Source organism: Lolium rigidum, chromosome 1, assembly GCF_022539505.1.
Source record: "Lolium rigidum isolate FL_2022 chromosome 1, APGP_CSIRO_Lrig_0.1, whole genome shotgun sequence".
Classification (NCBI taxonomy): domain Eukaryota; kingdom Viridiplantae; phylum Streptophyta; class Magnoliopsida; order Poales; family Poaceae; genus Lolium; species Lolium rigidum.
Genome location: NC_061508.1, coordinates 185,926,410 through 185,940,625, shown reverse-complemented (window position 1 = coordinate 185,940,625; position 14,216 = coordinate 185,926,410). Strand labels below are relative to the sequence as shown.

Below are 14,216 nucleotides of genomic sequence, written 5' to 3'. Positions count from 1 at the left end.
ATCTTGCCACATGGGATGAAAATATCTACATGACTTGCTTTCCAAGCTATGCCACCTCATGCTCAAAGGATTGCTATGGATGAGGGCATGACAACCAAGCACCTTACTCATCAAACCAACACAAGAGTCACCACTTAGGTGTCATGATACTAGAGTTTGCCCAAGCCTATAAATAGAGCCACACCCTTCATCCATTTGATCATCAAGTACCATCATACATGGGAACAAACACATAGAGCCACTCCATGTGAACTAGCTAGAATCAAGATGAAGAAGCTAGGAGGTGGAGGCATACCACAAGATGCAGGTTTATCGGATTTCCGAAGAACAAGCTACAGAAGATACCAAGGTAGAATTCCTAGGCAAACCATCTATTTAGAGGATCATATCATCATCTCTTGAGTAGGTCCTTAGGATATTCCAAGACATTGAGAAGTGAGAGAAGTTATAATCCTAACCATAGCCATGTTCATACAAGAATATTAGAGAAGTACTAATCCTAGTTGTTCAAGTCAATATTTGATCTTAGAAGTGAGAACCCTATTTCAATAACAATACCTTAGAAAACCAATTCCATAATCATCACAACTTAGTATTAATTATAAACCCTAAGAATCTAGGATGAGTGTGATGAGAGGAATATTAAATTGAGATGATAAGTTAAACCTATATATGTGATCCATAGATCTCATTTTTCACATGAAATGATAAGTACATCAATAGTAGTTAATCCAGACCAATACTCATGCCTTGTGTAGTATTGATATGGTATTTAAAACCTTGCCTATCCAAACAAACTTCTTAAACCCTAAGAACCATTATTCACATAAAATCATGAACCAATCCCATTCTTAATACCATTTAACTTAAACCCTAGCCATAATTATAAATATGGAAACAAAACATATTGTTAAGTACTAGATCAACCTAATCATGTGTTCATTATGCACAAGTTATAAATTTCCAAAGCACTTAAATAGATTTGGTTCTCAAATGAAAAAAATTGAGATAAAAATCTAAACCTATTTCTATGTTAATTAAACCTCACAACATATCAATCCAATCAAAAATTCAATGTTTATTTAAACAACAAAAGAATGCAGCAAGCATCATTATCAAATTATATTAATGTTCAAATGTTTGAGAACCTGCAAAACAAAACAGAATTCAAATGTGAATTCAAATACCAAATAGAAACCAGGAAATAAAAACAGAAATTTGAAAAAGAAATGGAGGGAAACTTACCTGGCAGCCCAGCACCGCAGCAGCCTTAGCCCAACAGCAACCCACGTCGACCAGCCCAGGAGCAGCCCAGCCCGCGAACAAATGCAACCCAACACTTACCGTTTCGCTGCTTTAAAATTCGTGCGAGAGGAAAACGGCGTCGTCTTCTTCTCCGGCGTCGACAGCGCTGCAACGCCAGTAGGCCACGACCTCCTCGCCGATAAGCTTGCCCGGACGTCGCCCGACCTCTCAGAAGCATGCCCAATCTCTATCGCGTCCGAGTCTATCCGCGGAAGAAAAGATCTTCTCCAGACTAAATCTTCCAGAGACCGCCACCTCCTGATCGTCGTCGTCGTCGTGTCCAGGCTTCAGAGCTCCCCTCGGCCTATAAATAGGGGGGAAAGCACCGCCGAGCACTTCTTGATCTTATCCACCCCTCCAGATCTTCTCTGTCCCTCTCAATCTCCCGCTATCTTCCACAGTACCTCACCGGAGTCGAGCATGAATTCGAAGTTGTAGGCCACCCCAGGGTCCAGGAGGTAGCTGAGCAGCACCGCCGTGTTCCAGAGAGTCTCCTGGCAGAAGGAATCGAAGGGGGAAGCTTCCTATCAGCGAAATCGACTTGATCCCTTCCGCTCGGGTTCGTCGGAATCCATGGACTTGCCATCGTCTCCAACCATCAACGCCTCCGTCGAGCACACCATCATCCTCAGGGTGAGCTTGCGCATCTCAGGAGCCTCTATTTGTGTCATTTCATCCACCGTAGCTTGAGTTAGCCATTTGGCCGGAGTGCGCCGCCGCAGTACCTCGTTGCCGATGATGCTCCGGTGAGCTTTTCGGTAATCCATCACCACAGTAGTGCTCAGTAGGTCGAGGGGAATCGATTAGTGTAGGCCACGCATCCGGGAGACCCTAAATCGACGGCGCCGCCCTCGTCCGTGTCGCCGGCGTCAAGCCGTCGGCGAGCAGAGCATGTCCACTGCCTCGTCAGCAGTTGTTGACTGGTCTTTGCCCGCGTGGCAAGTGACCCAGTCAACGGCCCCACCAGTCAGTCTCTACGGGTATGAGTGAACCGGTACACTTAGCTTTTTGCTTTATTTCAAATTCCAGAAAAATGTTGAAACTTTGTAAAATCATACAAAATTCATTTCAACTCAGAAAAAGATAAATAATATATCAAAATTCTCACAAAAATAAATTCTATCCAATTAAAATATAAAACAAAAATGTGTGTCAAAATAAAAATTCACTTATTTTTAACTTTATTAATTATGCCATTTCATTTATTTAAAACACAATTTGAATTCAATAATTAGTGAAGTTTCAAAATTAAATTTTAACTATTCAATAACTAATTAAAATGTTAAGATTAATTTTCTTTATCATATTTGCATTAACTTAAATATTAGTGGTAATTCATAAACCCTAACTAGTAATTATTTTAATTCTTAAACCCTCTAAAAATTAATAGCATGTTAAAATTATTAATAACTGTATTTCAAGTACTTAATCACATTAATTCTAGCACCAAGTATTACTTTAAGAATTGGATCATAATTTAGAAACCCTAGTGTTATTATAAGTTAGAATCTGGATCCCATTATTTTATGTGATCATGTGAATTTCCTTTACATAGAGAACCATATTATGTGACCAATGAATGAATGCTTATGATCCACTAGCATAAACCAAGTCACATGAGATTATCATTCCATGTTTCTATTTCAATTAAAAACCTATATGATTCACTAGTGCCACCTAGGTAGAAACCCTAACTTGCTAATTGAATTAGTACCATTGATCACCACTCCTATATACCATACCATTAAGATCAACCTCAATCATTAAACCCTAGTAGAACCATAATGATAAACCCTAGTATCAACTTTGTGTAGCAAATCACATCACATGTTCCTATCCAACTAAACCTTACTTAGGAAATGATAAACCACTTAGCTTAGAAACTATTAGAGATTATTTGGTAAAGCAAATATGAAGTCATAGTAAACCCTAACTCATAGCAACACCTTGATAACCATCCTTTGATATGATGCTTAGGAGAAACCATAGTAATAAACCTACTAATACTTGCTACATGTAGATCACTTCTACTTATGCACCAACCAGTCCTATTAGTAAACCCTAATAGCACTTAGCTCCTATGTATAGTAGTTCATATTCTTATTTAACCTGTTCTTCAAAAGTTATTCTTTTGAAGTACAAATGCCAATCAAACCTTAGAAGCCCTAATCCTTCTTTGAAATACTCATTATTTCTTAATTAACATGTTCTTCAAAAGTTATTCTTTTGAAGTATAATATAAGTAATCATCAACCATGTCTTGTAGAACTTAAAATTGACAACTGTTCTTTACATATTATTCCACCATTATTCTTTATGTGTATGATTGTTATGATGTCTTATATCACTTGCTTATGATGCTAATATAACCAAACCCTAATAAGAACCTTGTTTGAGAACCATTCTAAAAGTGCAACCAACCCTAAAGAAATCGTTACAACTCATGCATCCTAAATCATCGAGGTTAAGTTACGCTCGGGACGATTGCATCTCATATTATGCATTATAGCATCTTTGCCAGTTCTTTAAACATTGTCCTTACCGGACGATGATGGTATTTCAGCATTTGGAGTCATCACGTATCGAAGCTTTTGCCTGCATAATCTTGCAGTCAAGAAAGGCAAGTTCATCACTTGCTCATGTCATTTGATTATTTGTATCAAACTATATGCAAAGTACTATACTTATCACTCTTGCATTAAAAAGCAAAGTATTATTTTACAATTATGAATATGACTATGTGGTGGGCAATGGAACCATGGTATGTGTTGATATGGTGGAGGTTCCATTGCATGGGTTATATCACCCTGGGATTAATTACAAATGCCATCCAGTGATTCTAGCGCCGTACATATCGCGTTATCCATAAGATCTATAATGGCTCTGGGGAAGTCAGCTGTATCTTTTCCCTTCTGCACGCCAACGGATTGGTAGAGCTGGCGGGGTGTTGGAGGCACCTGCCGTAGGTTGGGATAGCCTTTTAAATCCCCATCCATTAGTGATGATAAGCTCTACGATCTATGATGGATTGTCCGGAGTACACCGTGAGTAAAGCCGTATTATCGGGAGAAGTCTACTGGGGTGTACGGTTGGACAAAAGGGTGGGTTTGCGGGGTCGCGGAGAAGGCGGTGATTGGCTTGGATCTTATACTCGGGCCTCACACCAAAGGAAGTGTGGACGGGGACATACTCTCGGCCGAGCAACATGGTTAAGATCTCTTGTGGGGTAAAGTAACGCACCTCTCGCAGAGGGTATCAAGAATTGTGACTTGTCACTCCCTGTTCCGGGAAGGAACTCGCGAACGCGGCAGGAAAGGAACTCCACGAAGTTCTAGTCAACTTCGTGAAGACTGACGGGCATAGTTTTCAGAATAAAATAAACCTTTTGAAGAAATGTTTATGAAAACTTGCATTGGCCTATGACTTTCTGGTCTATGGCTGTAGTTAGTGCATGATACACCTATTTCCTAATATGAACTTGCTGAGTACGCTCGTACTCATTCTATCCCATTTGAACCCCCTTCTTAGATCAAGGCACCGAAGGAGAAACTACCGTGGAACTCAAAGACAAAGGAGTCAACTGCAACAAGATGAAGAATCCAATCAAAGGAGTCAATGGAGTCAACTTCTGCATCAGCTATTACGGAAACCTAGACTAGTAATAGAAGGGAACCTTTCCCTAATCATAGCACCTAAGTAGCTAGATTTCTATAGCAAGCCAAGTAGCTCTTGAACTTGAGTTAGCAATAAAATAGACTATGAGTCGTTCTTCTGGAGCTTTATTTGAAGTTTTACCTCACTGTAAAGTAGGAGGTTGTGTTGATCTTATGTAAACAGTTCGTGTGTACTTCTATAGACATACCTTGGACTCGCATATGTTTCTGTTGTACCACTCTGAGAGATGTAATATGGGTGGAACAGTGTTTCACTTGTGTTATGTCAACGACTTGTGTACTACACCATGCAGTGGTACGCTGGGTCACCGCAACTCCGTGCAAGGATCACCACATAAATATTCTGATTTTATTTGGTACTGCCACGTCCCAAACCTGTTTCCAAACTGGATTATCAGAGACAGCTCCTTGTCCATCTTGTCTATGGATCTTGTTCCCAAATTGGTGATCCCACTCTGTGTAGTAGGCCGACCGAACTGTAAAGGAATATGTTTTTGTATTATCCCATGCAATGAAATCCTCAGACATAGCCTCGCTGAGTGGAATCCGCAATATCTTCTGAGCATCAATAGCAAGCAGATTCCCCCTAATTAATTCTTCATCCCACTCACCAGTAATAGGGTTTATGAGTTCATCAACCGTTCGGAGAATGCTTTGACCCCTCCTTGAAAGAACCTTTCTTGATTTATTGTATGGAATCCAATGATCTTTCCATATATTTATTTTACTTCCATTGCCCACTCTCCATATATGCCCACGCTTGAAAGTCTGTAACCCAGCAACAATGCTTTGCCAAGAATAAGAGGACCCCTGTTTAGGACCTGCTTTTAAAATGTCGCCATGCGGATAATATTTCGCCTTTAATACTTGGGCGCATAAAGAATCAGGACTAACAACCAGACGCCAAACTTGCTTGGCTAACATAGCCAGGTTGAAAGAATAAAGGTCTCTAAAACCCATTCCTCCAATTTTCTTCGGAATACACATTCGCCACCAAGCAAACCAATGGAGTTTCTTTTGTTCTTCCGTATCACCCCACCAAAAAGCGGACATTGCATCATTCATCTCTTTGCATAAGCTTTTTGGGATTTTAAAAACTCCCATAGTATAGACCGGAATTGATTGAATAATTGCTTTAAGTAATATTTCCTTACCGTCGAGTGACAGAATTTTTTCCTTCCAACCTTTCAGCCTCTCAATAATTCTTTCAAGGAGATACAAAAAACTTTCACTTTTGTCCAGGCCAATCATAGTTGGTAGACCCAAATACTTTTCAGCTATTGTCTCTGTCATGATATTCTGTTCTGTACATGTATCTGCCCTTGTATCCACATCAACATTGGGACTAAAGTATATACTGCATTTTGACTCACTTACCATCTGTCCTGAACTTGCACAATACTCTTCTAGTATTTGTCTCAATGAGGTTGCATTAGTCATGTCTGCCCGCATAAGAATTAGGGAATCATCAGCAAAGAGTAAATGAGATACTGACGGTGCATTCCTGCACACCCTAACACCTTCGATGCCACAAACCTCCTCTTTATGAGCTAGTAAACTAGAAAGAGCTTCTGCACATAACAGGAATAAATAAGGAGACACCGGATCCCCTGACGGAGGCCCCTGCTTGGAATAAACCCATCTGTCTCTTGATCATTATATCTCACCTTATACTTGACCGACCTTATACAAGCCATGATGAGGCCGACAAAGTCATGATGAAACCCCAGCCTGATCATCATCCTCTCAAGAAAAATCCACTCGACTCGATCATATGCTTTATGCATATCCAACTTAACTGCACAATAACCTTTCTTCCCTGTCTTAGTTTAACATACGATTACAGGTAACAGATTGGTGACCTAATAAACTGTTGCCGACGGTACTCTTTCGCTCCTGCTCCAGGAATCGTCGGTCTCCACTCTACAGTGCATAGCATAGTTTGAACGGAACTTCAGTAATTTTGAGTTTTTTTTTTCACTTGTTATATTTTTGGGTTGAATTCCAAAGCGCCACGACGATTCCTGTGGCCTGCTGCCGATGGCCCCGACGAGTTGCTCTCAGCCCTGGCCGGCTGCATCGACGTCCACCTTGGTCCTGCCTGAAGAGGTTCCCGCACCTCCTCCGCGCCCGCCTCGTCCTCACCACCGCAATAGGACTGTGACGGTGGCTGCGACTCCTACTGGTCCTCGCTGTTCCGACGGGCTACTCTACGACCCTGCCGTGTTGGTCGAGGGGCTTGGATCCTTGTCGCTGCCGCCCGTTGCCTTGGGTGGCCCTGCCAAGGTGCCCCTTCCTGGTGATGCGACCTAAGGCCACGGGGGTTGCCCGATCTCACGAATTGACCGAGGGAAAGGTGGGAGAGAGGAAGAACACGAAGAACACGGCGAAGAACACGATGAACACACGCGAACGCACGCAACACAACCCGATACAATTCCGGTTTACTCCCGATAGCCCGAACCACTATCACGATAGAATCCCTCAAGGAGAGACACGAGGTAGAATCCCCGAGAGAAAGACCGATATACGATCTATGGAGTCACACGTGTGAGAGACCGCGGTAGAATCACAAGTGCGAAAGATAAATCATATAAGGAGTGCCTTGATACAACTCATAGATTTGTGTCTAAGAGAGGAGGGGTTTCCCTAATCCCGGAGGGATGGTGGAGGCATAAGCCAAGTTCTCACTCAAGTTATGTCTTCCTAATGAAGGGGGAGGTGGGAGCCTATATATAGGGAGCCACTAAAGGAGGGGTAGTTTAGGCATACAAAGGGATAAAGGGTTCAGATTTGATGCTCTTTGCAGTGGGGTGTCAGGGCCGGCACGGGTAGGGGCGATAGGGCCGGCGCGGGTAGGGGCGGCGGTGCCGTCGTCCTCGAGCGTAGTGGCGGTGCGGCGGTGCCGGTCTTCTCGGCGCGTCTCATCCTCGACGTTCTCTTCCATGCTTCCGCGACCTCGGCCTTGAGTCCTCGAGCCTCCATGGTGTCGTCCACTTCCTCCGTACTTGGCGATGTGTTCCTATCATGGTCATATGAAGGAGGATGAAGTAGCATACCATTCATGAGAGACAATTGTAGGCACGCATAAAGGAGAAGATTCACCTTTGCGTGACGTGTCGGCGTTGACGCACATGATGCGGTGGAGACCGAAGGTCGGGCTGCATCACCTGGAGAGGATACTCTGCCGGCTCCGAGCTTGCTATGGGTTGCTTCTTTGGGCTTCGATGACGACGACGACAATGGAGAGTTGGCTCCACAGTCACTGTTGACCTCCACTACAGGCACCGTTTCCAGCGAGGTTCATGGCACCGCTGATTTGTGCCATGTTGACGGGGCGCCAACAGAGCCATGTGGTGGCCTCTCTGCTGCTCATGTTGCTCTTGGATACGACGGAGGTGGGTAAAGGTGGGCCGGGGCGGTCGCCCCAGCCACGAGCCATCATCTTTGCTCCAGGAGGAAGGCCTCGAGCGTAGTATCGCCTTCAAGCGTTGGGCTCGTGGGAGATGCTTTCGGTGCCTCGAGTGTGACCACCAGGTCAACACTTGTCGTGAGCCATTCAGATGCATCCGTTGTCGTTGTCCTGGTCATCGGGAGCGTTTCTGTCGTGCGCGCTTTCCCGCTGCTCGTTCTCCGGACACTTGTGCTCGTTCTCCGAACGCATATGCTCCTTGTAGGCGGAGCGCCTCTCCATCTTCTCAGCCTCGTCGTCTCTCAGCGTCCCAGAGTTGGGTTGAAGTCGTGTACCGCTCGTTGTCGCCTGCAACATTGCCACCAAGGCCCTCTCCTAAGTATTGCGAGGAGGTCAATGTCAACGCCAATTTGGACTCTCGCCTTCAGTGTCGGTTTGCCTTGTTCCGCATGGAGGTCGATCAGTTGGTTGCTAACTGGGTTGAGGAGGCGGCTCGCCCCCTTCGTGATGAGGTGGCAAGTCTCAAGCTGTTGTTGGCACATGTTGGTGTTTCTTTGGAGCCGACAGAGGCATGCTCTTCTGGTGGGCAGGAGCTCGCCACCGTGCATGCCTTGTTTCCACTTGGCTCCGCTGACCAGAAGTCGTCGGTGGTGGATGAAGAACATCTCTATAGTTATTTCGTCCTCGTGATAGTCCCTGCTAGTCGCCACAGCCTGTTGTGTTGGCTGCCTATGAGGGCGAAGGCATAGATGGTACCTTGACTCCGGTGTTGACGGTGTCTTCTCCGCTGAGTCGGGCTCTTGGCTTTGAGCTGTGTGAGGACCCTTCCCCTCCTCTTTCGATGGTTCACCTTCATGTGGACTCGCTTGTGACCTCGGAGGTGGCTTCCGCACCACCGCCGGTGGAGGCAAGCCGTTGTGGCGACAAAGTTATCGAGGCAGGTGCTTTGGCACCTAACTCCAATGCGCTCTTTGTTGGTGAGCTTTGCGATCTCCTCACTAGGTTGGAGGCGGCTAGCCCTAAATCTAGCAAGGAGATTGCTCGCCTCCTAGAGGAGAAGTCTTCGAGGGGCAAAATCCAGAAGGTGAAAGACTACCTTAGGAGCAGAAGCAAGAAAAGTGGCGTCACAAGAAACGAGATCGCAGTTGATTGATGGATGATTCTCCTCTCTTGTATGAAAGTTTGTGGTTGTAGGAGTTATTTGTAGGTGTTGCTGCCGTCCGTGGTTGGTGGTGTTGTTGTAACGTTTTTTTTTGCCCGGTTTCCCGTTAATTAACTAGGCATTCCTCTACTTAATAACGGATTGGGGCAAAGCTTTTGCCCCCCTTTCAAAAGAAAAAAAGCGCCACGACCATATAGCTTGTCTGGGATGAATTCTTATCGTGCTGAATTCCAGCATGAAAAGAAAGTGCGTATACTTTCCTGGTGCTGTATGACAATGATGGCAAACGGCCACCATACGTCGAAGATACCTATCAGACCTCCAAGCTATACCAGCTTTGACACTTGCAGAAAGAGGCATACATGCAAATTTATTGCGGTGCGCACAAAAACCTGAATGGCTGAAAGTGCCATCCGAATCATTTCCCAGTGGATTGGGGTACAAAGGTAAGAGCATCTCCACTCGCCCCCGACGAGGCTCCCGGCGAGCCTTTTTTCCATCCGGACGGCGTAATTCGGCTCAGTCGTGCCCCCGGTTCCTCGTTTTCATCCGGATTTGGGCCTAAATTCATCCGGCGATCCCACGCCATCCCCGGCCCCCCGGGGAGCGCTCGGGGACTCCGGACGAAATGAAAGCGCGCGAAACGGCGAGGAAACTTCCCCACGCGTCCGGTGGCCCCAACTTGTCGGCGAGAGAAACCGATCGTCGTCCTCATCGCATCGTCTTCCGCGCGCTGTAAAGCCTGCCGCCGGTCCGCATTCGCCGGCCACGCGGCGAGTTAATGTCGTCGTCTTCCGCGCATGCATCGTCTTCCGCGCGCACTAAAGGCTGCCGCCCGGTCAGCTCGCCGCGGACGCGTCGCAATCCACGCGGCATTTAATCCCCGCGCCAGCCACGCCTATATACGCCGGTCCGCTCGCCGCGAGGCGTACCCCGTGCTCCACCCTCCCTCCACTCTCCCTCCGCTCTCAAGATGGCGTACTACGACGACGACGGCGCAGCCAACAACGGCTTCCCCGCCGGTCGCTCCACGCGTGGGAGGGGCACCTCCTCCGCCGGGCGGGGGTACCCCGCCCGCCGGACACGAGGCCTCCCGGAGGCGGCCGGCGGCTAAGTGCTGGCGGCGTTCCAATCCCGCCGCCGCCGCGGGGCCGGGCCCTCGACGTCGCCATCGAGGAGGCGAGGATGACCATGACCGACGAGGAGCGCGCCGACCCGCGCCACCACCCCGAGAACTACACGCGGTGGAACTCCTACTTCCTCCGGCGGTGGGAGCGGGAGCTGGCGGCCTACGACGGCCCGCCGCCTCCGCCTGCGCGCAACAACGCCGCCTCCGCCTGCGCGCAACAACGCCGCGGACCGCCGACGGTGGTGGAGCGCGCCGGAAAGGACGCTGGCGAACGTCCTCGCGCACATCGAGGGCGGCAACTTCCCGGTGCTCACGATGCCCCTCCATCGGCATCGAGGCGTCGGCGAGCCGCCGTCGGGGAAGCGTCCGGCGGCCACGGCGCATGGCTGCCGGCTCGTCGTCTTCCGGATCGGCGTCAAGGTCATCCTTGGCGCCGGTGAAGAGGGAGGAGGCGACGTCGCCTTCGACGCCGGTGCGCGTCAAGAAGGAGCCGGCGTCTCCGCCGACGACCGAGAAGGCGCAGCAGCCGGCGCCCCTCGTCATCCGCGAACAGCCTTCCGCGCCGCGGAGCGGCCGGAAGAAGACGAAGAAAGAGGCCGCCGCAAGCCGGCTCGCCGAGGAGGAGGCGAAGCGCGCGGAGGGACGCCGCCATGGCGGAGGCGATCGCCGGGTCGCCGCACGACATGGAGGAGGAGAAGCGCGCGGACGACGCCGCCGCCGGACCGGGGCCGAGGCGCGGCCGGGAGCGCGAGGAGCGGAGCAGCGGCGGCGGCTGCCGCGGACTCGGCCGCCGCACGCCAACTCGCCGCCCGCGCCGGTCCAACCGCCAACGACGATGTTGCGCGGTACCGCCGTCTGCGACACCTCCATCCGGCGTCGCCTGTCCCCGTCGTCGACCTCGAGTCCTCCGACGACGACCGGGTACAAGCCTTCCCCGAGGTGGGGAGACGCCGGCCGGGCGGCAGCAGCCAGAGCCGCGCGGCCGAAGGCCAACGACGACGGCTCCGACGACGACGGCGGCGACTACACGGTGTTCTACCGCCATTTCGGCATGTAGAGCGCCGTGTTTTAAAATTAGCGTTTGAATTCCCCTAGCAATTCGAAATATAGTCGAATTCGGCCTCTATGTATGAACTCCGCCCGTGATATAATAAATATCATTAAATTTAGTCTATATTCACCCGTTTTTAGCCGTCGTTTGTCAAGTTTCCGTTTTTTAAATTCGCATCGTCGACTTCGCCTGGGCACGCGGCTGGGAAACTACTACTCCCCACGCCAAATCTTCCTCCAATCCGGACGAAAATTTCGCCGGATTTGGGCGTGGGGAGCGCCAACGAGTGGGGATGCTCTAACAATGAAGTAACAAACATTGCATCCGGACAAATGTCTAACTTTGGCACAAATGCTTTGCCCCCTCTTTTTCCCCCAAAGAAAAGAATGCAACTTGTTTTTTTTTTCTACGAACAGGAAATCAGATAGGCAGCATGAAGTGGACCACAGGGTAGAAACCAATTTAGCATAACGCAAATCCAGGTCAGCAATATGGTCTGCTGATAAACAACTCGAAAAAGTCAAGCCTTATCGGCCGGCGACATCACTCCATCACAATAAATCAGCTTTCTTCCACCAAAAGCAAGTCTGCATCAACAATCAGGAGCCACTAACTTAAACCTCAAGCCACAAGAGGCGCAAACCGATGCCTGGATTTCGCGCAGTTGCCGGATCAAAATACCTGATGGTTGGAGCATCTTCAGTCAGGAAGGCATGTCTCTGCATGCCCGGCCTTGGATCCTAATCCATCAGAGCAAATGGCAGCCAGTTGTTGCAACTAACCCATGTGCAACAACAGCTTCACCCGACGTACTCCCACAGCCCCAGCGTGTCCTCAGATTATTATTAAATTAAATTAACTAATGAAGCACTTCCAGCTAGGAATCAAGCATTGCCAAGCCTGAGGTACAAGAGGTAACAATGGACGAAATTACCCTCCGGTTTAGATCTTTGTAGCTCAGTGCTAGCGCAACATCCCAACTGACACTCCCCCTGCAAGAAACCAAATAAATTGTAATGAGTAAGCGGTGCTGATGTCATGTCCAGCACAAAAGGAGATGGCAGTTTAAGCATGAAGTAGCACCGGTTGTAGTCATCTGCCTTGCCTAATCCTTCAAGCATGGGAGTAAATATGGAAATGAGTGTTCCCAGCACCATCCTGTCATTTTCCTTGATCTGAGTACAGAGAAGATGGGGCATTAGCTGCAGGTCTTGCTTTCAGCTACTATTTGTCAAGCAAATGGCATGCTTCCTGCGTCATTCAGGAAGCCAAAAAACAGATTCTTACATCAGCCTCGGGAAGAGACTCATCGTGATCGCAATTCAGAGCAGCACGAAGATGCGACAACAAGGGCTGAGGCAGGCCATACGTGGGAGGTCCTTCTGATCTGGACAACCATGTCCCACGAACCATATGAGTGGTTAGACTTGTACTCACAGACTGGTCTGTGCCATCCTCCTCATCGATAGATGTATCAAGATCTGCACATAAGTGAACGTCAAGATCTAGCACGGGAAAAGGTGCCCAAAATGTATTGGAGACCTGCCTAGTCCCTCAGTATTGAAAAAACCTAGTGTGTTTATGTAGAAGTTATGACCACCAGACTTAACCAACTTTAGTCAACAAATTTATTAGTGGCATAGATCCAGGGCAAACACCATCACACGACAACGGTAAAGCAACGGTAGCTTCTCTACTACCAACAAATCTTAGTAACAACTTTTAGGAAAACCTTACCTAAAGGTATAACATCATAAGGGTTGTCTTCTCTTGGTAGGAAACCGTAGAAGGTAATTAGATGTGACCCTGAATGTTTGCCATAACTGAGAAAACATTGAGATCCTGCTTCACAAGGCCTTGACAAAGGAAACTTCAAGGACTTAGTGGCTTGATCTACTCGGCCATAGTTAAGAATATGTGGAGTCACCTACATAAAACATGAAAACAACAACATGATAAGCGATTGGGCAGAACAAACGAAAAACAACTTTGGAACCGATTCTGGGACAGAGTTACAAACCGAGTGGTTCATAAGACCAGCAACAGGAATCAAGCAAGTTGTCAATTTCCCGCTACTTAAAACAATCATCATACTGTTTGAATACCACAATTCACATGCCCACAGAAAATTGTCCCACGTGAATATGTCTTGTTTGAATATCTCAGGAAACTTTGTGCATAGCACTGGACATAACTCATCATACTGCTGGTGCAAATGCTGAAATAAAGAACAAAAGGTAGCTTCACAAGATAACCAACTGAATACTGATTCATAGAATTAATAGAGCAATGCCGTAATGATAGTACCTGCCTAGCTTGCATTAACTCGTCAAAAAGTAGGGTACCTTCTAACGCAGCAAGTGCATCGATTCCAAAACTCAAGCCTGGAAATGCACATTATGAAACAATTTCTTAACTTACAACATTGTAACACTGTAGGCTCCCATGGCCCCAGGATACCAGTTATAAGCTCTCACTTGACT

General features: G+C 47.6%; 1 protein-coding gene across 1 annotated transcript; it reads right to left on the bottom strand.

The window, feature by feature from the left end:
• Nucleotides 1–12,172: 12,172 nt before the first annotated feature.
• LOC124653708 lies at nt 12,173–14,130 on the bottom strand (the record flags this gene model as incomplete). Its single annotated transcript, XM_047192776.1, has 6 exons — nt 12,173–12,725; nt 12,817–12,908; nt 13,021–13,214; nt 13,471–13,660; nt 13,754–13,951; nt 14,041–14,130. Coding segments are annotated over 6 exons (879 nt in total), but the record flags the coding sequence as incomplete, so codon positions are not given.
• Between the last annotated feature and the right edge of the window lie 86 nt (nt 14,131–14,216).